Consider the following 19,009-nt stretch of genomic DNA (forward strand, 5'->3'; position numbering starts at 1 on the left):
CATTATTTTCGCGTCAGTGGTTTTGCTACGTAGTTGTCGCCTTTTATTTTGAAGGCAATGACCGGAAGTTTTATTTTTAAAGGTCCGTCAGACTTGACGCTGATCTTTCCGTACACCCCGTGATCTCCAAAACAACATAACAAAGTGGGGGAGAAAACATGGCGAGCGGAGAGGAGGCCAGTAGACGCCCCTCGGTTACCTCCTCTTCGGTCGGCCTGGAGGCTCTGTTCCCACCCGGGGCGTCGGAGCAGGCCTGCGGGGACGGGAACCCGGAGCTCGTCCGCTTGCGGGAGCGACTTCAGGGCTGGCTATCGCAGTATGAGCCGCTGCTGCTGTGGCTGCAGAGGCTGCTGGTCTGGGAGAGGCCGTTGTACAGCATCTCTGTCGCCCTGACACTCAACACATTATTCTGGTAAACCAAACCCCTCCTGCCGTCGAGTGCGTGTTTCATGTTTATTCCTCGGCTGTCAGATACGGATGCATTCAGGTGCACCAAGAGCGAGCTGGTTAACTTCAGCGCGGATATATAACGAGGAGTGAATGTCAAGACAAGTTAGCTAATCCCATGTCTTTAGCCTGATGCTAACGTAGCTTGCAAGCAGGTTTAAACTTCATTATAAGCGCGACAAATTCGACGTCATGTGTTTGACAGTATCAGGGGGGATGCGTAAACGAGTTCATGAAATAGGAAACTGGTTATTTAGAGTAGTTACGCCTGTTTGCTTTTGTGCAGCTTAATCCTGACAAACACTCATGTCATGCTGAGTGGCCCAGGCCTTGTTAACCAGCTGTCAGTGACAGCTTATTACTTTCCCATGTTGTACAGTAATAGAAGTGCTATGTTAAGGGGTGTTGTCTATGAAATCCAATGTGGAGACTGAGCTTGCCAGCATTTGGATGTGTGGTTATTGTATTTATATGTCACTGTGTTGAACAGGAGCCAATTGGTGTTGCTGTTTGTCTATGTGTCTCCACAGGCTCCTGTCCTCCACCTCCCTGCGGCCTCTGTTCCTACTCAGTGTGTCCCTGCTGGGACTTATGCTGCTGGAGAGATGGAAGCCCAAGTTGCCCATCATTACTAGTAAGCAGCACCTTTATTTACTTTGAACCTGGTCCCCTGGTTTTATCACTTATTATTTAAATACATCTTGTTAGTTATTTTTTAATGTCAAAGCCCTAAGAGCACAAATCTTCTAACATTTGTGTTGTTTTTTCTTCTACAACAGTTCAACATGCAGAGGCTCACCCTATGCAAAGGTATGTACTGCAGCGTGTGTACATGTTTTCTCTTACATTTCTCTTGGAATAATCTTTCTTTATTATTCCTGATAGGAGATACTCTGTCATTATTGATAAATTTAAGCTACCAGTCTAGTTTTGCTTGTTGTGTTTGCCTCCCTCCCTCCCTCTACTGTCATTACATCGATGTGGAATCCAACCAGACCTCTCTGAGTCACTGAAGTGCGACCTGAGGCATTTTAACTACAGATTTTCAGTTCCTTTACAACTGCTGATTTTGTCGCTCTCTTCCTGCATTTGTTTGTGCACGCGTGGTCTCGTTTGCATACAGCGATTCGATGAGCGGTGCCGGTGAGCAGCGTCTGCTCAGCATTCCCGAGCTCAGCCACCACCTGGCCGAGAGCTACCTGAACTGGTGTCTGTACCTGCAGGAGATGCTGCAGTACAAGCGGCAGAACCATGGCAAGGTAGCACATCAATCTTATCCCTCATTTTCCTGAATTTACTGAATTATATGGTGCGACACCGACTGCAGGTGTTAACAGTGGCGTGAACTCATTTCTCTTAATCATATGCAAACACGTAGATGCACCACACACCTGCAGAGATGCCTCTTATTCACACCTTCCTCCTGCAGCCTGAAGGTGTGAAGCCTTTTATTTATTGCTCTTACTTTCTCTGTTTCCCAGTTCTGTGTGATGATGTGCAGTGGCTGCTTTGTACTTGCCGTGGTTGGACATTATGTACCAGGAATCATGATCTCCTATATTATAGGTGAGCCCTGAATTTGAGTGTGTATTCAAAGAATCGTGGTTTTGTTTTTATCATTTTTAGTCCTGTATCTCTTAATACCTCATTCATAAATCGGATAACTAGATTTTCATTTCTAAATCTGCCTTTGGCGCAACATACGTCCTGTGCCAATTTCCAGCATCTGGTTTTGATACATTTGCAAAGTAGAGACAGTTTATAAAAAATATTTTGTGCGCCTCTTCAGTCCTGAGCGTGCTGCTGTGGCCGCTGGTGGTGTACCACGAACTGATCCAGAGGATGTACACGGGCTTGGAGCCAATCCTGATGAAACTGGACTACAGCATGAAGGGAGAGACGGAGCACCGCAAGCACGACAAGAGGAGTGAGTGCTGCTGCCGTCTCCGACACCTCGAGGTTATATAGATGTAGCCAGATGTAACATGTGCATGCACGCTTTAGCCATTGTAACACCACCTGTTGCATAACTGAGCAAATGGGATCATGTTGTAAGGAAGTGAACAGTGGCTCCCATATCTTTTATACAGAATGGTACAGTTATTATCCTGCGGCTTATTTCAAGGCGTGGCTCGCAAAACTGTGCGCCAATCTTCCTTGTCATCCATCATTCCTTTGGGTCATTAATTGTGTGTGTTTGTTTGTCACAGAGGTGAAGAAAGAGTTGGAGGAGGGCGACGAGCCAAGAGCCGAAACGGAGAGCGAGAGCGAGGAGGAGCTGTCTTGTTTTGCCCCGACGGTACGGACACACACACACACCTGTAAACACGACGCCCGCTGAAGTGCTGCGTAGTGAATGTTTCTATCTTTCAAGTAAAACCACATTCCATTAGTGCAGCTGTTGGGCGCACATTCAGCGACTCACGGTGTTGTCTGGCATGCAGTCACTATGCATTGTCTGTGGAATGAATTACAACTTGCAGAGCACAATGCCAACAACTGTGTGTTTTATATCCGTGATGATGTATTTGCATTGTTTAGCAGTTGTAACTCTTTTCTTTCTCAGGTGGATGTGAAGACGACAGCTCTGGCCATGGCCATCACGGACTCGGAGCTGTCGGACGAGGAGGCGTCCATCCTGGAGAGCGGAGGCTTCTCGGTGTCCAGAGCCACCACTCCTCAACTCACCGACGTCTCCGAGGGTAAGTGGAGTAAGTCGCATCAACAACGCACTGTTGTTCGTACTGATACAGAAGCTTAGGAGGAATGTAAAAGCTCTCGGAGGTTCTGCTGATGTAGGCTCACTGTTGGACCTGGTTCGCTTTGTCGTATTTAAAGGTCCAGTGTGTAAAATGCATTTTGATTCTATTATTTATCTATAAAATAATTCTATTGTTTTTTTTGGAATGTGAAACTCTTGAAACGTGCTCTCTGGTTGCCTGGATTTTCCATTCCACACAAACATGGCAGCGCAAGATGGCGACACTCTCTAAGCAAAAAGAAGAATTATAAGGCTATGAAAACCAAACAGATTTTATTTTGTAGCGATTATACACTTATACAAATATATTCATTGGTAGTATATTCAGATTTTGCCAATAAACCTTGATAAATATTACACACTGGACCTTTAAAGTCTGCAAGCTGGAAAATGTTCCGTTTTTCAGTTACATGACTTACAATACATACTTTTTTTTTTTTTTGATCTCATCTGTACCTGAAACCAGACCTGGACCAGCAGAGTTTACACAGCGACCCAGAGGAGTCTTACCTTCGGGATCTCCCCGAGTTCCCCTCAGTGGAGGAGTTCCCGTCCATCGAGCACAGCCTGCTCCACTTCCCTCTGCGCGGTCCAGGCCAGGCGGCGGACGGAGCTCAGGGCGGCGCTCAGTCGGAGAGCGAGCCGCTGAGCCCCGCCAGCCTCCTCATCCAGCACCTCGCGTCCCCGCTCCACTTTGTGAACACGCACTTCAACGGACACGGACGACCACCGGGCGGCGAGGAGGGCTCGTTGCCCGCGGCGGGCGCAGGGGCGGAGGCGGGGCGGCAGAGCGGGGGGGCGGCGGCGACGACCCCGGCGGGCTCGCAGCGGTCCCTGGAGGCCCTGAGCGAGGAGATCGTGAGCACGGCCATCTCCACCGTGGTGCAGAACACTCTGTCGGCCCTGCTGCGCTCCAGCGAGGCCAGCGAGGACGACCCCTCTCTGGCCGAGTTCCTCCCCACCGAGACCCCGCCGGGCGCGTTGGAGACCTCCGACCAGCCCACCGACACCGCCACCACCGCTCACACTACAGTCACTACAATAGGGGCGCCGGGCTCCGACGAGGAACTGGACGAGGCCGTCACGACGGAAAGCGGCGGCGGCGGCGGCGGCGAGGAGATGCCCGACGACACACTAGTTCCCACCGAGGAGGAGGACTTTGAGCTTCTGGACCAAAGTGAACTGGAGCAGGCGGACGAGGAGCTGGACCTCGGCTCCGACAGACAGGCGGCAGGAGGAGCTCCGGACACATCGTCTCCTCAACATCAACCACAGTCATAGCTTCCCCGTCGCCTCCCCGCGCCCCCCCCCCCCCCCAACCCACCTCCCCACTGTTTTGTTTTTATTTGTATGTTAGACCTTCGTTATATCCATACATACCGCTATAAAACATTTATCAAAGAGTTTAAAGCTGTGGGTCGTCGATAGCGTGGCAGACGGTTGAGATTCCTCGGTCCAGTCTATTTTCATATTCTCATACAACAACAACAACAACAACAACAGGGGGTCGAGGATTGAGCCTCGGTACCTGAGCTGTGTCTAGTCCAGGACCATCACGTAACTACATCACTGGGATCACCAGCTTCTATCAGGTGGCATTTAGGTTTTGGTCTGTACACTTAAATACATAAAGAGCAGAAATCTTGATTTAAAGTAGAGGTTGTTGTGGCGTTCCACTGTCTGCTGATGTGCGTTCAGGGCGGAGCTTGGAGTTAATGGTTAGACATCGGGGGCTGCATAATGTTTTATATCAGGGCTCTGTGGTTTCGATGGTTTATTATCATGCTTTGAGATTTGCTTTATAATTCAGGAAGCAAATTTCTCATTGTGTTCAAGCTCGGTCTGTCAACAACAATGCCTTTGTTTTCTACCTTGGCTTAGAGCTGAGCCCTTGCACCTTGTTTCCGTCCAGAAGTAGATGTTTATCTAGATGGTGATGAAAGAATTGACAATGTTGGGATTCTGTTGCTATTAATATATACTATAAATTATTTAATTTAATTTTCAGTTGAAGAGACTTTATCGTCGAGCTGAGAGGGAGTTTGAAAGTAAAGTTTATCCCTTCAGTTGCCCATAATGATTGTATCAGAAGAGTTCTAATGAAGGCACCATGGACACCAAGGTATAATACGTAGTTGCATATTCCCAGGTGGGCTTACTATAGTAAAACAATAGGACTATCCTTCACTTTATCCGTACGTCCCAGGTATCTACAGTTCTGACAGACGCATTCAGTCTTTCACTTGTTGCCTGCGAATGGAAACTTAATCTTTGACATTGTTGGATGTTGACAAGTAGTGAATCTTTACCCATACACATAAGTGACTTTGATGTGGCAAGACAAAAGAATTGTCCCTGGAATTTCCTCTTTGTGATTTACGCCTCAATTTTATTTATGTGTGAATATACATTCATTTCATACATCCATATTGTAACCGGTCCACATGTAATTGAACTTACTCTTGATCTACGACTTTATCGAAAAACACAGGCTTCTTGTTAGATAGGCCCGTCTATACCCGACTGTTTGTACATGTATAGTCATCACTGGGATGTGTATTTTTACCAAATAACCTCCTTTGTGCCACAATAAGTCCATGCATGCCATGAATCACGCATGTATTTACCATTATCAATATTTGAGGTCAGTTTTCAAAAGAATGTTAATTTTACCAGAGCATTTTTTGTTCTTTCTGTTATTGAAAAGAAGTAATTCTTTAATAATTCCCTATGTATCTGGCCGCAGCTGGGGAAATGACAAAAAGAAATCTAGCATTATAATTGGCTATGTGAAGAGGCCTGTTTTTGCTTTTGTAAACCACTCAGCATCCAAATCTCAGGGGTGGGTTGTACAAATTGAATATAACAGACTATGTGTCCATTTCCCGACTCGTCGTAGTGCATTGTATTTGTACTAACCTTTCCTTTTTTTCAGTCAATGCCTCCTTGTGTATAGTGTAGAAATGCTGAAAAGGAACGTGTATATTCTGCATGTAAAAAAAAAAAAAAAAAAAAAACCCAAACAAAAAAAACAAAAACACTCTGTTCAAGTTCTCCTTGTCAACTGACAACGTACTGCACAATTTGTGAGGGAAAAAAAAAGTCAACTTGAATGTTTCCGGTGAAAAGATCCCACGGTGTTCAGCCAGTTTGATATCTAATTATCAACAAGGGGAAGACAAGTTTTGACTTGTCCTCATTTGTAAAAGAAAACCCAACGTTAAACGATGGGAGGTAATAACATCAGATTAAGAGGATATTAACAGACTAGTTTGTGTATGGTTGTAGTGTGTTTTACGCTTAAAATATGGCTTCTCGAACTATATAAAAAAAAGGCACTTACCGAATTGTACAATTTTAAAAAAAGGAATATATTTTCTAATTTCTCCTTTTTCCATAAAGTACTCAGTTTGATCTTTTACATCTAAAAATATAACAGCTATGAATGAGTTTCACAACGCTGGAAAAAAAAAAGATTTATTGTCAGCATTAAACTGGTAAAACAAAACTGCGACTCCACATGTGAAACTAAAGAGAATAAAAGAACAAACTGAAACAAAATTCATCTGGATTGTTTCCTTTTGGTTATCTAACCCGTGTTGTATCAGGCGTCTTTGTTCATAACACAAGTTCTTTTTCCTGGAGAAGAAAAACAACTGTCAGTAACTTTAAAAGCATTTGTTATAAGGGCTAATAACACATCGCAGCTATGAGAATGTGTGTTGTACAACATCCCTCTGTGTTTTTGTAACGTCACGTACCTGCCTGAGTTCTCTAGCAGAAAGCTGAAGTCTCTCCTTCAGCTCATCACCAACAGTCACATCAAACAGCACCGACCATTTACCCTCTGTGAAGGTGACTGGGACTGAGAGGATGATGTCATCAGGGAGATTGTAGCAGCCTGAAAATATTCAAAAACAATCACTAGTTTATGGATTTAAAGTCTGGGGGTGATTTCTTCACACAGTGAGCTTTGCTGTGTTTCTACCTGGGCATAGTACACCCAGAGAGAACATCTTATCTGGACTGCAAGTGCCATTCCAAGCCTTTAGGATGGTGAGGATCCCGTTCGCGGCCGACATGGCAGCTGCTCGGCAGGTCTTTGAAGCCACCGCCGCACGCTGACAACGTACCAGTTCTTGAAAGTCTGTCTCCAACCATTTCCTGGAGGGAAGAAAGAAGATTTACTGGATTTCGACGTATCCAAGCACAAGACTGTTTTCGGAGCAGACGGATTTCTGAGCCAGATGATGTTGTGCAGTTGACACTGGCATGGACTGAAGCCGCAGCTGGGTATGGTTTGGGAGTGTTGTAATTTGATCGTACGTGTGTGCCAGACGCCCAGACCTTATCATATTCTGTTTGTTCAGCTTGCTAGGGCAAGTTAGGTGGAGATTACTAATACAGTAAAGTGTATAGACGGAGATTACACCACCGCACTGTTACATATTTAATTCTTACACGTTATTAGAACAAACCTTTCATGGAAAACATTCAGGAGAGATTGAGAAAAGAAAGCTGGTCCTCTGATTGCCCCATCATAGTTGAAAACCTTTGCCCTCTGCATGTCAACATAGAAACTACCACTGATGTTTCCCCACACAATGACATCTGTGACATCTAGAAGAAAGGGAAAAAGCATTAATCTTGCATTAAAGGTGCTAAAGTGTAATGGAAAGTATGATTTCCAGAGGCTACCTGATGCCTGAACGCCCAGCTTCTTTGCAATAATGGTCCTGGCTTCATTCTCCAGTTGAGTTGCCATGGTGACAAACTGGCTGCTGTCAATCGACTGGGCGTTGTCCACAAGAAGGGAACATCTCAGGTTCACAAACGAGTCACCAGATACGATCACCTTCACCTCCTTCTTGGCCCCTGTGTCGATCAGTTTTCCGTACTCTCTGTAGCGGTCGGAGACTTCCTTCACTGTCCTCCTCTTCTTCTCTTCCTCGTCGCCGTCATCAGACTCCCACTCGTCCAGCAGGACAATGACATCCGCTTCTCGAAACGCTTCCTCCAGATCTGTGTGAATAGTCACCTGTGAATAAATAGGTGGTTTTATTTTCCGTCTGATGTGATTTTAAAAATGTAAGATATTGAAAAAAAAAAAAAAAAAAAAAAGGCTCATACCTGATGGAGCATAGGGAGTCTCAGGTCCTCTGTCTCCATCCTCAGCTCCTGCAATCCATATTTATCACCATCCAGGTCGAGTAGATGGAGGCTGATTAGAGCAATGTGTGGGAACACTTCAGCAGAAAGCAGATTGGGGATTAAGAAGTGGCAGGTAGGGCTGAGAGCACTGTTAAAAGAAATGTGGGGAAAATGTACACACCATCTGTCAGCTTTCCGCTCATTTTTGATCTCTTTATCATTCATTTTGAGTTTTTCAGACTAACCCACCTGCTGATCCATATGTGAAGTGGTCTGATGAGACTGGCATGGTACTGTTCTTCCACGATGAGATTCCTCTTAGTCTGTAGATTTTCTGCTGCAACGCTCAGCATCATATCTGATGGCATGTCTGATGTGATGTTGTAGTAGTCCTGCACAACCAGTGATTAAATAAACCAGTAGTATGAACTTGAATGTGATGATGTGGATTAAGAAAACCTAACCTATGCTTACCTGACAATGCTCCATGAAGTCACTGAAGCCCCCTAAGAGCAGCCCTTTGCCCCCTTGGTCCACCAGCTCCCTCCAAACCAAAGGGGACATCTCATGTTTCCAGCCATTTCTTTTGCAGGTGGCTTCCAACCATTCCTGTTCAAATATCACGCCGATGCAAGTAAATAAGTATCACAAAGGAATATATTAATTGTTTATAACTGGGAAAACATCACCTTCCAGTCATCTGGGAGGATGGAGATCTTATGGACCCTGAAGTTTGGCAGAGATCGTTCGAGACAGTCTGCTAAAAGTTCCGCTTTGGCAAAATAGGGACAGTCTGTTTTACCTGTAGATGTGGAAAATGCATAAATAAGAAATGTAACTATTTTATACACAGTTAAATAGTTAAAGTTTAGTCAAACTTTACCAGCGAGCACAAATTTTGCCATTCTATCCTGGTAGCGTCGGTTGCTAGGAAACTGTGGGTGTTGCGCTTAAATGAGTCCGACTAAAAAACACAAAAACATAAATAAATAAAAAACGTATTATGAAAACAGTCAAATGTTAGCTTTAATGTCAATAAACTTGATTAAAACAAACATACACAGTGTAGCTAGACATTTTTACCTTTAGAAAAACGATTATTACTTATATTTGTTCCACAGCCTGGCGTTCTATGTTGACAGGGGGAACAAATATGGCGGCGCACATAGCACCATGAAGCGTGTGAGCAGCAAGTCACCGGACAGGACTGTGTTTACTGTGATGTAGCTCCACTTTTCATCACTAAATCATATTTCTTTTAAATTGTACTTGTGCAGCCGGCGCCATGTGGGACTTTGGGACACCTCCGTGTATGTTAGAGCGATAAGGTAGGCGGCATCACTTAGCTAACCTTAGCTAAAGAGGCTAGCCGGTTGGAGGAGCCAGTCTGTTGACCTTGTTGACAATTTAGCAACAGTAAACTGAAAAGGTATATTATGTGTGCTAACGATTTACACATAGACTGTATATAAAAAGGTTTTACATGATGTAACTGTGGGTGTGGCCGAGAATGTTCAGTGGAAACAGAAAGTTATAAATAGAAACTGAGCAATAGCCTAGCTTTTTTCAACTCTCTTTATTGATGTTCCTCATTTTAAACATAATGCACGACAGATAGTAATGCAAACATCACACACATTTACACGTACCATAATCGCCATCGGACTATATTGCTGTTAAAATAAACAATAAATAGCTGCCAGACTCCATAGAGCTTTCTTTACTGATTTTTTGTTTTTATTTTATCTAAATGTCTCATAACATCTGTCATAAGATTTGAATAAGCTGGGGCTGCTTTCTGTTTCCAATTGAGTACATTCAATCTTTGTGCATGTACAGACTCAAAATGATCAAAAGACTTTGTGACTTTTTGATGGATTAATAACAAGCTACTTGCTCCAACAGGGACATTGCTGAAAAAAAAAAAAAAAAAGGAGGCTCTGAACGATGTCTGTGTGGGTGACAGAAGAGGTCATGAGATGGGCCCTGCGCTTCTGCAGCCGCAGGTCTCCATGGAGACAACACAGCTTCCTAGTGACAGCATCAATCAAAGACACACATTTCCCGTCTCGTTTGGCACACATTTGGGGCACGAAGCAAACTCAGCCATGCCAAGGAGCCAGGAGTCTGTTCAGTGCAGTGAGGTTTTACTCACAAGGTCGTACCCACACTGAGGATTTGGAGGAGAAGGAGGCGCTCTCTCCATCACTGTCTGATTCGTCACTACCTGCTGAGACTCCCCAAGGACAGGAGTGGCAGGGGTCCCCCTTCATGGACAAACTGCAGCGCTGCAATTCTCCATCGGACGTGTTGGACCTCACCTGCCAATACGCACCCACGACTCGACGGGTCAGCAACTGCCTCACCCACATGTGGTCCACCATGAAGAAGATGACGGACGATCAGCGGTGCTGCGAGCTGCAGCTGATGTTTGAGCACCCTGGATTCGACAAGCTCCTCCAGTTGGCCATGAAGAGCGTGAGTCAGATGCACAGTAAGGACTTGGCTCACTCTCTCCTCAGCATGGTCAATCTGGGCGTGCCTCAACGCAGCAGAGTGATCCAGACTTTCCTCCGAACCTGCCAGGTAGGTCATCAAAGATTGTCAGTCAGTGAACAGTGGCAAAATTTATGTATTTATGTGTTAATACATTATTTTCCCTTTTACAGGAGAAACTGAATGAATTTGATGAGAAGAGCTTGTCCATCCTTTCCTCCTGCCTGGAACACATGGAGCCCAGCCCCAATGTCAATGCACTTAAGGACGGCATGAGGTACAGCTTGTCTCATAATTCACATAGCTCAGACAAGAATCTAAGCACCTCAGAGATGTAAATCTAATTCTAAATCGACCGCCTCTGTTTCAGATTCAATAACATTTCCTATTATATCTTTGTCCCAGGCTGGTAGTTGAGGTCCGACTTCCAGGGATCAAGAGAGTTATATCTCTCCAGACTATGATGCGTATGCTGGGGAAGGACGCCCCACTGAGCCTCAAACGGAAACTAGAGGTCAGATTATGTTTTTACCCTTCTGTCTTTTTACCTGTGTTTGAATCAGTTCCATTTTGACAATTAATGTTTTGTATATATTCTCCAGAGTAAGGCTTTATCAATGGCAGACCAGTTCAGCCTTCCCAACACCCAGCACATGATCTCAACAATGGCCAAAATGGGTTTCCACTCCAAACCACTGCTGGATGTCTGCAGTAAGAAGATCGTAGGTGAGTTATTTTCCACAAAGAAAACAAAACTGTTCAATCATTTAAAAAGCAAAATAAATGGGATATATGAATTGTTATGAATTTGTTATTTTAAAATCTTCCACGTCTTTTCTCTCTGGTAGAAAACCTGGATTCAATCCCCTGGAGCAGATTGTTTTCAGTGCTGCATTCATGTCAGGAGCTGCACTACAGAGACTTAGAGCTGCTCACTGCCGTTTCAGACTATGTCACCTCCATGGTCGACATATGGACCAACAAACAGGTGCTGCAGCAGAACCTGTATTTGTGATATTAAGTTTTTCATCCTTAATGTATTTGTAAGACTTTAGGTGTTTAACATCTTTGTTGTTTTTGTTGGTTTTACCAGGCGCTCCTCTTCCTGTCTGTGTTTGAGAGCCTCGTCTTCTGTCCTGCGTCTTTAATGGAGGCGTATGCCAAGAAGGTGATCGCCAACCCAGATGCCCTGACGCTTAAAGACCTCCTTTGCGTCCTGAAGGTGTACTCTTCTCTTAACTACGATCTGCAGCACCACAGACAACAGTAGGTCATCTTGTCGCTTTTTTAAAAGTTGCTTTTGTGGCTTTTTTTAAATCAAGGTTTGACGTCTGTGTTGGTTTGGTCTTGCTCCTCCAGGTTCCTGGACAGTCTCAGCCAGGTTCTGGACTCATATCTGCCAAAGATACCTGGATTTATCCTTTTAAAGTCTGTCTTCTACCTGTGTCTACTGGGCCACTTCCCCTCTGCACCGCTGGAGCAACTCCTGCAGAGTAGTACGATAGAGCAGTTTAATAATACACGTAAGACACCGAACTCTCACACACACAGTTTTTTTTTTTTCAGTCTTTATTTCCTTCGCACTTTGACTTTTTAAATTTCACAGCTCAGTTTCTTCTGTTTCTCCTCAGCGGCAAAGTTTCTCCAGCAACAGCAGAGGATGTTTCAGACAGTGGACCTGTGCCTCCGTCTCGACCGTCCTCCCCTCCCTCGTCCTCTGACTGTCCCCACATCTGTCCTGGGCGGCGGCACGCCCTACACTCCATCAGCCAACCTGTGGCTCTCGGAGAGCCTGCAGACTGTGGTGAGGGAGCAGGCAGACACAACGCTACAGGAAATGGTGATGGTGGAGAATTTCTACCTAATAGGTAAAGAGAATATTTATGATGCATGTTCAGCTTTGTGTCTTTTATTTTCTTTCTCTTGAAGTAGCGTTATCATTTTGATGAGATGAGTTCTCTGTTACATAATCTATATGCATCTTTTTGCTTAACTAAATTGCGTGAGAAAACAATTTCACCTCATTGTGAAACTGTGATGCAAGCAGTTTTGTGTGTTGCCTCTCAGATGGTGTGATAACCAAACCTCTGCCAAACCAAACCTCTGTGACTGAAGCCAGCAGCTGTGAAGGAGGAGCGATGTCGCCAGCAGAGAGCAGTCAAAGGTAAGATACCGGTGTCAGCTTTTCTGTCGACAGCACCAGACTCAATCTTTCAGAAAATCTGCAGTGGTATTTTGCACTTCTTCTCTTTTTTTTCTTTTTTTTCCACACATAATTAAACGCTCATGTCATGTTTGGTGACGTCCAATTGCTGTGACAGCAGGTGGAGCGGATGTTACGGGGGTTTTGTTCTGGCAAATGTCGGGCAGTGACGCATGCCGTGAGCAGAAATATAAAATATCTGATCAGAAATATAAAATATCTGATTCCAAAAGTGGACATGCAACAAAGCGCAGATAGCATGGCAAGATTTCAAACCAAGACGGTTACATAATGAGCTCATTAGGACACGAAACGGTGCTCTGACAGCAGGGCCGCTTGTAATTTATATTTATTGCCAAACAACTGAAGAAATTCATTGTTAAAAAAGAACTTTACTATAAAGACAGTCTAGATTTAACAAGTCCAACAGCAACCTTTGAAACAGTTATAGATATAGAAAAAACTTTCCATTGACTGTTTTTCCCCATTTTGATGCTTGTGCACATCATGTGCACTTTGATTGCACACAAGCCGTCTTCATTGTGTTGTCTTATTGTTTCATATTTTCTACCTAAACTCTGCACAGGAAGTGTCTCGGAAAATAATTTTGAAAGTTGAGTGAAAAAGAAAATGTACAATATTAAACATAAAGCAGAGTTTGCTTAAAGCAGTTTCATCCACACATATCCACATATTGGCAGAAACAAACCAGATCAACAAGACGAAAGTCACACACACGTTGCACACATTTCTTTTTTATTATTATTTGTTAGTTCTGCTTTCAGATCTGTCAGCCATTGTTAAAAAAGAAGAAATGAAAAAAGAAGTAATGTTAGTAGTGTGTGATTTGTTGTCTGTATTTTGTTAGAATTGTTTGAATTGTTCTGATCTGTATTTTATCCTGTAAAGCACTTTGGCTGGCCTTCGGCCTTTAAATGTGCTATATAAATAAAGTTGACATTGACATTGACATTGATCTTCAGTCAGGATGCATAAACCTTTAAATCTGAACATATTTTAAAAGATGAAATCAAATAGAAAACAGTAACAGACCGTGATCGAATTAAAAGGTTGAAAAGTCTAATTAGAGATCTGTAATGAAGTATAGAAGTCAAAGAGGGCTCCAAACAGAGAGCTGTCTCAGTGGAAACAAAGACGTTTATCAGGTTTCATTAACCAAAACACTTTCGTCCTGTCATGCCAGTACCTGAATTCAAATTTTGACCTTTTTTTCAAACTGTCAATCGCTTTTTCTTTGTCTCCTAGAACTGCTGTTATTTGCCCACCACCGTCTGGTTTTTGCTACGGTACGTCCAACGCCCGCGGATCCTTGGCGGTCAAGATTCGCCATCTGAAGATGCTGGGATATCGCCCCGTCCTGGTAAGACTTGATGGAAAGAGCCAATAATTGCTGACGCTGTTTTCATGTAAAATTCTCACATCTGGTAGGAAGCCAAAATGTACAGCTGTATAACCACAGACCTGCCCTCAGCCACATGTTCCTTTCAGATATGAGTGTTAGCACTTCAGTGTCCAAAATATCATCTGGAGTGAACCACGCACATATGTACTGTATTTTTAAATATAGCGTTCCTCCGTGAGAAAAGTTTACTCCTTTATTCTTTTTTTCTAAAATGCTTAAATTGCTTACTCGGTGATAGTGTGAGACTGACGCGGTCCTGATCCTGTTCTTCAGGTGATGGAGCGGGAGCTGCAGTCTGTCTCTGAGGAAAAGAGGACGGAGCTCCTCAGGGGACAGATCTTTCCAGAACAACACACATCAGACACACAATCTGAAACGGATCAGCTGCAATCTTGAAGACAGATGTCACAGTTAAATGGGTGCAGTCGCAATGAACACACATTTTATTGCCTTGTAAAATAATAATAATAATAATGAGTGATATTTCAAATAAATTAAGTGTATAAAATCAGTGTGCTACATGGAAAATTGAATTTAAAACCAGTTGATATCCACATCTGTGGAAATTCGTTTTGGGGTATTTTGTGACTGTTTTGCTCCTTAGTCTCTCATTTATAATGAGGATTTTCTTATTGTAGATTTTTTAAACCAACAAAAGTGAAAACAGCTTGATGCCAATTGAATTAAGTGTTTTCGCAAGATTTAAAAAACACTGCATACTTTGCTGTCTTTATTGCAATTATAGAGGTTAGCGTGTGAACTCAGTTCCCCAGTAAAAGAGTCACTCTTCACTGGAAGAGTGACTGTGGGGGAAGGAAAAGCTTCTTTTATGATAAAAGGCGCCTGTTTCTAATCATCTGCCCTAAAACGGCCTCGAGAAAGCTAACAGAAACAGTATGTTAATCCTGCTGACGCCTGCGGTAGTAGATGAGTGAAACCGTGCATCTAAATGAAAGCAATAAAAAAAACGGAGTGCGCTCTGCAGTAGCTGCACAGAAAGTGCAAGGTGAGCAAGGTAAAAGGTGGAGTCCCTTTGAAGCAGCAGCCACACATCTGCAGAGAGAACGGGGAGGGAAAAACAGTAGAAGACAGACAGGAAGACAGGAAGCGGTGCAGGTTGTTATTGTTTGAAGTGTCTGTGCCTCTCCTTGTCTTGTATCTTCGTTCTCGTCAACCTCAGCAACATTTTTGCAGAAATTAACAGCCTGCAAAGTGGGAAATGAAACATGATGTAATAGCAGTTTTTTTATGTGACACCATGGTTTCAGCTTGGTTTTGTGTGTGTGTTTTTCTAATAGTGACCTCTGAACCACAGAGATCCACCAGCTGAGTGAACCATTTGTGGTAAAGGAAGAAAATCCCCTCATTCTTACACCATCTCTCAACCACAATGATAGGGGTTCCAAATAGAGGTGTGTGTGTGTAAGATATGTAACGACCGTAAGGTAGTGAAACAGGAAGCAAGCAAAACCAAAGTCAGTCAGTTTTTTTTCATTGTTTAATACAACCACAACCGTTAAGGAAACTGCTACTTTTGCTGTGTAGACAAAAAAAAACAACAACTACATGAAGTTTAAACGAATTCTCACAAATCCTCGCTTACAATAACCCTCCGCGGGCGTAATGTCAGAGTTAGTTAGTGGGTATGAGTGTGCAAACGGCCAGACGAAGCGTGAGAAGTCAGAAGTATCGTGGCACCGGTCTCTGAACGCCTTTCTTCTTCCTGCGCTCCCTCGGCGCTCTGGGCTTGGTGTTCATGTAATCACTCTGGGAGTCCGTCTTCCTCAGCTTGACCTGGGTGACACACGAGCAGCAACATAAGGGTGTGCCTGTGCAAATAGGATGCGTTTAAGTGCCTTTAGTTCACATTAGGAACATGAGGAATATCTCACCCAGTTGTTCACAGCGATGATGGTGACAGTTACGCCGTAGATGATGAGCAAAACCACCGCCGCACTCCAAATCCAGACAAATCCATGGCTTGGATTGTCACTAGGGGTAGTGCTGTTTTGTTTACTCTTGCAAATGTGTCCTGGAAGAAGCATACTGTATGTATGAGGTGTTGAGGGACTTTACTGTGTGCACACAGACTTACATATGTGTGCAATTTTGGAATATTTACCTTCTCTAAGTGCCTGGATCTTCAAAGTACTGGGTATGGATTTATAGGGAGGAGGAAACCATGTCACAATGTCACAGTAGTAGGTTCCATAGATGCTGCCAGATAACTCAGTGATGAAGAATGTATTGTTTTTGTCCTCGTATCTAATACCCTCCTTGCTGCGTGGCGCCGGACAATTGTTTGTACCGTTGCCTTGATCACAGTAAATATTAAAAAGCTCATCATGGTCCTTGTGAAGTGTAATTTTCAGCTTCAGGAATCCAGTCTTGTCTGGGCAGGGCACAGACACAGGGGCACAGAGAGGTTTCGGCTGCTCTGGAGAGAGAAAATATTATTATTAATCAGGGTGCAAATTAATTTTGATTTCTTATGACAAACGCAGATCCCAGATTCTGGAAATGCTGCAAATAGAACTTGAAAATACAACTTTGAAATTGAAAAAATGCTCTGAGTAAAGACAATAGCACAGCATTGTGTTTGTTTTTGCAGTACACCAAGTCATGATTTGCAACACCCTTTGCAAAGGAAGTGTTTTGTTTTTTTTTTGTTCTTTTTTTCTGTGTTCCTGTATAGATTGATGTATTTCTCTGAAATTCTGAAATTCGGGCCTGAAGACTCATCACTTCGCAGAAACTCGCTCCCCCGCTCGGAATTTGTTCAATAACAAGCTAAGCACATTTAACCATTTTCACATTTCAACTGAGAAAAAACAAAACAAAAAAAAACAGGCATTTGACATGTGAGTGGTATTCTTGAGTCAGCCACTGACTGACTGACTCAAGACTGCGGCCTCAGGTTTGTGGTTAGGGCGATGTAGTGCTGGGTGCTATATGCATATTAGTTGAAATGATTGTTTCATTGCATTTATCCTAAAGTTGTAGAAACAAGTCATTCGATATTTTTTTATGTAAATACTGATTCCAATTCGGATGCTGCTCAAAAACATACAAATACATGTATTCAGCCAGCGGCATCAGGGGTCATATCAGGTCAGAGGGGTCAAGAAGTGAGATTATATCCACTTTAAACTATAAATTTATCTACTCTAAGCACTACTTTTCTACATTTAAATTGCCATTATTTATCCAGTGAGACACCACTGCTGCGATTTATCAGTCTAAATGCAGTGATGCAAAGACCGAGGGTGCTAACCTCAGTGTTTACAAAGGAAACCAAAGAGTTCAACTGTAACCGTATACGCACAGTGAAAAACTTTGCTTTGTGTGATAGAAATGACTGTAGGATTTTTACAATTACTTTATTCTAGTGGATATTTTTTCTTAGAAATACAAATCACTGTGACTTTTGGGAAGCGTGTAACTTACCCCTGCAGGGACATGTGGTCTGAGACTGAGCCGTGTGCAAGAACCTGCAGCCGAGGAGGATGATGAACATCCAGCAAACCGTCATCTTGATCTTCGGCACTGTGAGCGTGAACTCGCCTCCGGCACGATAATGTCCTCAAGGCCCCACCTCATCACCTACAGCGTGAAGCTCCTCCAGCGTACAGCACTGCACAGAGCGTGTGCCGGAGAGGAACTTGATCCGTTACTCCGATACCATCAGGCCTGGTTCCATGCATGCGCCTCTCTGACTGTTACACATCATATCCTCCCCTTGTGTGATTGAATAACTCCCACGGTGCTGCAGTGACTGAGCCTCACACACCCTCTCTTGGAGGAAAACATCCTGTGATAGAAAACGCCTCCTCCTCTGAAGTTTCCACTCTCTCCTGGAGTTTGTGACCTTTTGATTCCTTAGGTATCAGTACAGTAAGATGTATACATCCAGAAAGCATATAGATATAGCAACCTAATGCAGAAAAACAATATTAAAATCATCGTAAATTGACGTGAATATCTGTGAATGTGCTTTTACAATGCACTCACTGTCAAAACTTCAAGCGTTGAAGTAAAGTTTTAGAATAAGAGAAGGAGGGAGATTTCAAATTACACAGGTTGAGCTCAGTGTGTGTGTTTTTTTAAGCAGTGCATATGAAAATGAGTGTTGCAGATGCAGCCGGGGCCTGAATGAGTGACCACGAGTGCAATGACCCAGTGTGTGATGTGGCAACGTTTACTGAACACATTGAGAAGTGCCAAACAGATTTCAAACTGGTTTTAAACTGACATATGTGCGGCTGCCCAAGTGTCAACACAGGCAGTCGGTCTGAAGAGGGGAGAAAAAGAAACTAACACTCTTATGACACTTTCAGGTGACAAAAAAAAGCACACCACAGCTAACTTCTGAGTCTAAATTCATTTGTAAACGTAGTGTTCTCCATTCACTGCAGTTTTTCCAGGACTCCTGAGAACCAGGGGTGAACACGTGCCATTTCGGCAGGTGTTCAGTGGGAAGACATCAAATCTGTTTCTTGGGAAAGCCCAGATCAAGATGTTACCTGGA

At 43.6% G+C, this 19,009-nt stretch overlaps 4 protein-coding genes across 5 annotated transcripts; 2 read left to right on the forward strand and 2 right to left on the reverse strand.

Annotated features, from left to right (window-relative positions):
* The first annotated feature begins 127 nt into the window (after positions 1-127).
* Positions 128-6,248, forward strand: retreg2 (reticulophagy regulator family member 2). 2 transcript variants are annotated; one of them, XM_083985733.1, is made up of 9 exons: positions 128-412; positions 978-1,081; positions 1,227-1,257; positions 1,571-1,706; positions 1,929-2,013; positions 2,237-2,374; positions 2,658-2,746; positions 3,014-3,158; positions 3,675-6,248. In XM_083985733.1, exons 1-9 carry the CDS (start codon positions 159-161, stop codon positions 4,487-4,489), a joined length of 1,797 nt encoding a protein of 598 aa, XP_083841859.1. In that variant the 5' UTR covers positions 128-158; the 3' UTR covers positions 4,490-6,248. The 2 variants fall into 2 exon arrangements, with proteins under 2 accessions (XP_083841859.1, XP_083841860.1); XM_083985734.1 differs by having other exon boundaries at positions 3,014-3,149.
* On the reverse strand, positions 6,208-9,282 carry mdh1b (malate dehydrogenase 1B, NAD (soluble)). The gene is made up of 10 exons (XM_083985751.1): positions 9,243-9,282; positions 9,049-9,161; positions 8,834-8,968; positions 8,609-8,751; positions 8,339-8,507; positions 7,907-8,246; positions 7,687-7,828; positions 7,197-7,372; positions 6,970-7,109; positions 6,208-6,847 (listed from the first exon to the last, which is right to left on the reverse strand). The coding sequence occupies exons 1-10, from the start codon at positions 9,262-9,264 to the stop codon at positions 6,827-6,829; spliced, it is 1,401 nt and encodes a 466-aa protein (XP_083841877.1). The 5' UTR covers positions 9,265-9,282; the 3' UTR covers positions 6,208-6,826.
* Positions 9,283-9,513: 231 nt separating this feature from the next.
* Positions 9,514-14,970, forward strand: fastkd2 (FAST kinase domains 2). Its single transcript, XM_083986360.1, has 12 exons — positions 9,514-9,687; positions 10,265-10,945; positions 11,029-11,132; positions 11,261-11,369; positions 11,458-11,581; positions 11,704-11,843; positions 11,949-12,121; positions 12,215-12,378; positions 12,487-12,723; positions 12,923-13,019; positions 14,325-14,439; positions 14,755-14,970. The coding sequence occupies exons 2-12, from the start codon at positions 10,307-10,309 to the stop codon at positions 14,875-14,877; spliced, it is 2,025 nt and encodes a 674-aa protein (XP_083842486.1). The 5' UTR covers positions 9,514-9,687; positions 10,265-10,306; the 3' UTR covers positions 14,878-14,970.
* Positions 14,971-15,989: 1,019 nt separating this feature from the next.
* LOC310997143 (T-cell-specific surface glycoprotein CD28-like) lies at positions 15,990-18,241 on the reverse strand. The gene is made up of 4 exons (XM_083986790.1): positions 17,929-18,241; positions 16,604-16,918; positions 16,374-16,513; positions 15,990-16,275 (listed from the first exon to the last, which is right to left on the reverse strand). The coding sequence occupies exons 1-4, from the start codon at positions 18,011-18,013 to the stop codon at positions 16,162-16,164; spliced, it is 654 nt and encodes a 217-aa protein (XP_083842916.1). The 5' UTR covers positions 18,014-18,241; the 3' UTR covers positions 15,990-16,161.
* Positions 18,242-19,009: the final 768 nt, after the last annotated feature.

Source organism: Trachurus trachurus, assembly GCF_905171665.1.
Source record: "Trachurus trachurus genome assembly, chromosome: 2".
Lineage (NCBI taxonomy): Eukaryota > Metazoa > Chordata > Actinopteri > Carangiformes > Carangidae > Trachurus > Trachurus trachurus.

Bases quoted from the DNA above. Each gene is read 5' to 3' on its own strand.
- mdh1b (XM_083985751.1), bottom strand. From the start codon at position 9,264: ATGGCAAAATTTGTGCTCGCTG. The intron at 8,969-9,048 runs GTGATGTTTTCC...ATATTTGAACAG, and splicing joins TCCTCCCAGATGACTGGAAG to GAATGGTTGGAAGCCACCTG. The intron at 8,247-8,338 runs GTATGAGCCTTT...ATTTATTCACAG, and splicing joins GACTCCCTATGCTCCATCAG to GTGACTATTCACACAGATCT.
- LOC310997143 (XM_083986790.1), bottom strand. From the start codon at position 18,013: ATGACGGTTTGCTGGATGTTCATCATCCTCCTCGGCTGCAGGTTCTTG. The intron at 16,514-16,603 runs GTAAATATTCCA...TGCTTCTTCCAG, and splicing joins GATCCAGGCACTTAGAGAAG to GACACATTTGCAAGAGTAAA. The intron at 16,276-16,373 runs GTGAGATATTCC...TGTGTCACCCAG, and splicing joins TCATCGCTGTGAACAACTGG to GTCAAGCTGAGGAAGACGGA.
- retreg2 (XM_083985733.1), top strand. From the start codon at position 159: ATGGCGAGCGGAGAGGAGGCCAGTAGACGCCCCTCGGTTACCTCCTCT. The intron at 2,375-2,657 runs GTGAGTGCTGCT...TGTTTGTCACAG, and splicing joins CCGCAAGCACGACAAGAGGA to AGGTGAAGAAAGAGTTGGAG. The intron at 2,747-3,013 runs GTACGGACACAC...TTTCTTTCTCAG, and splicing joins TGTCTTGTTTTGCCCCGACG to GTGGATGTGAAGACGACAGC.
- fastkd2 (XM_083986360.1), top strand. From the start codon at position 10,307: ATGTCTGTGTGGGTGACAGAAGAGGTCATGAGATGGGCCCTGCGCTTC. The intron at 12,724-12,922 runs GTAAAGAGAATA...GTTGCCTCTCAG, and splicing joins GGAGAATTTCTACCTAATAG to ATGGTGTGATAACCAAACCT. The intron at 14,440-14,754 runs GTAAGACTTGAT...CCTGTTCTTCAG, and splicing joins TGGGATATCGCCCCGTCCTG to GTGATGGAGCGGGAGCTGCA.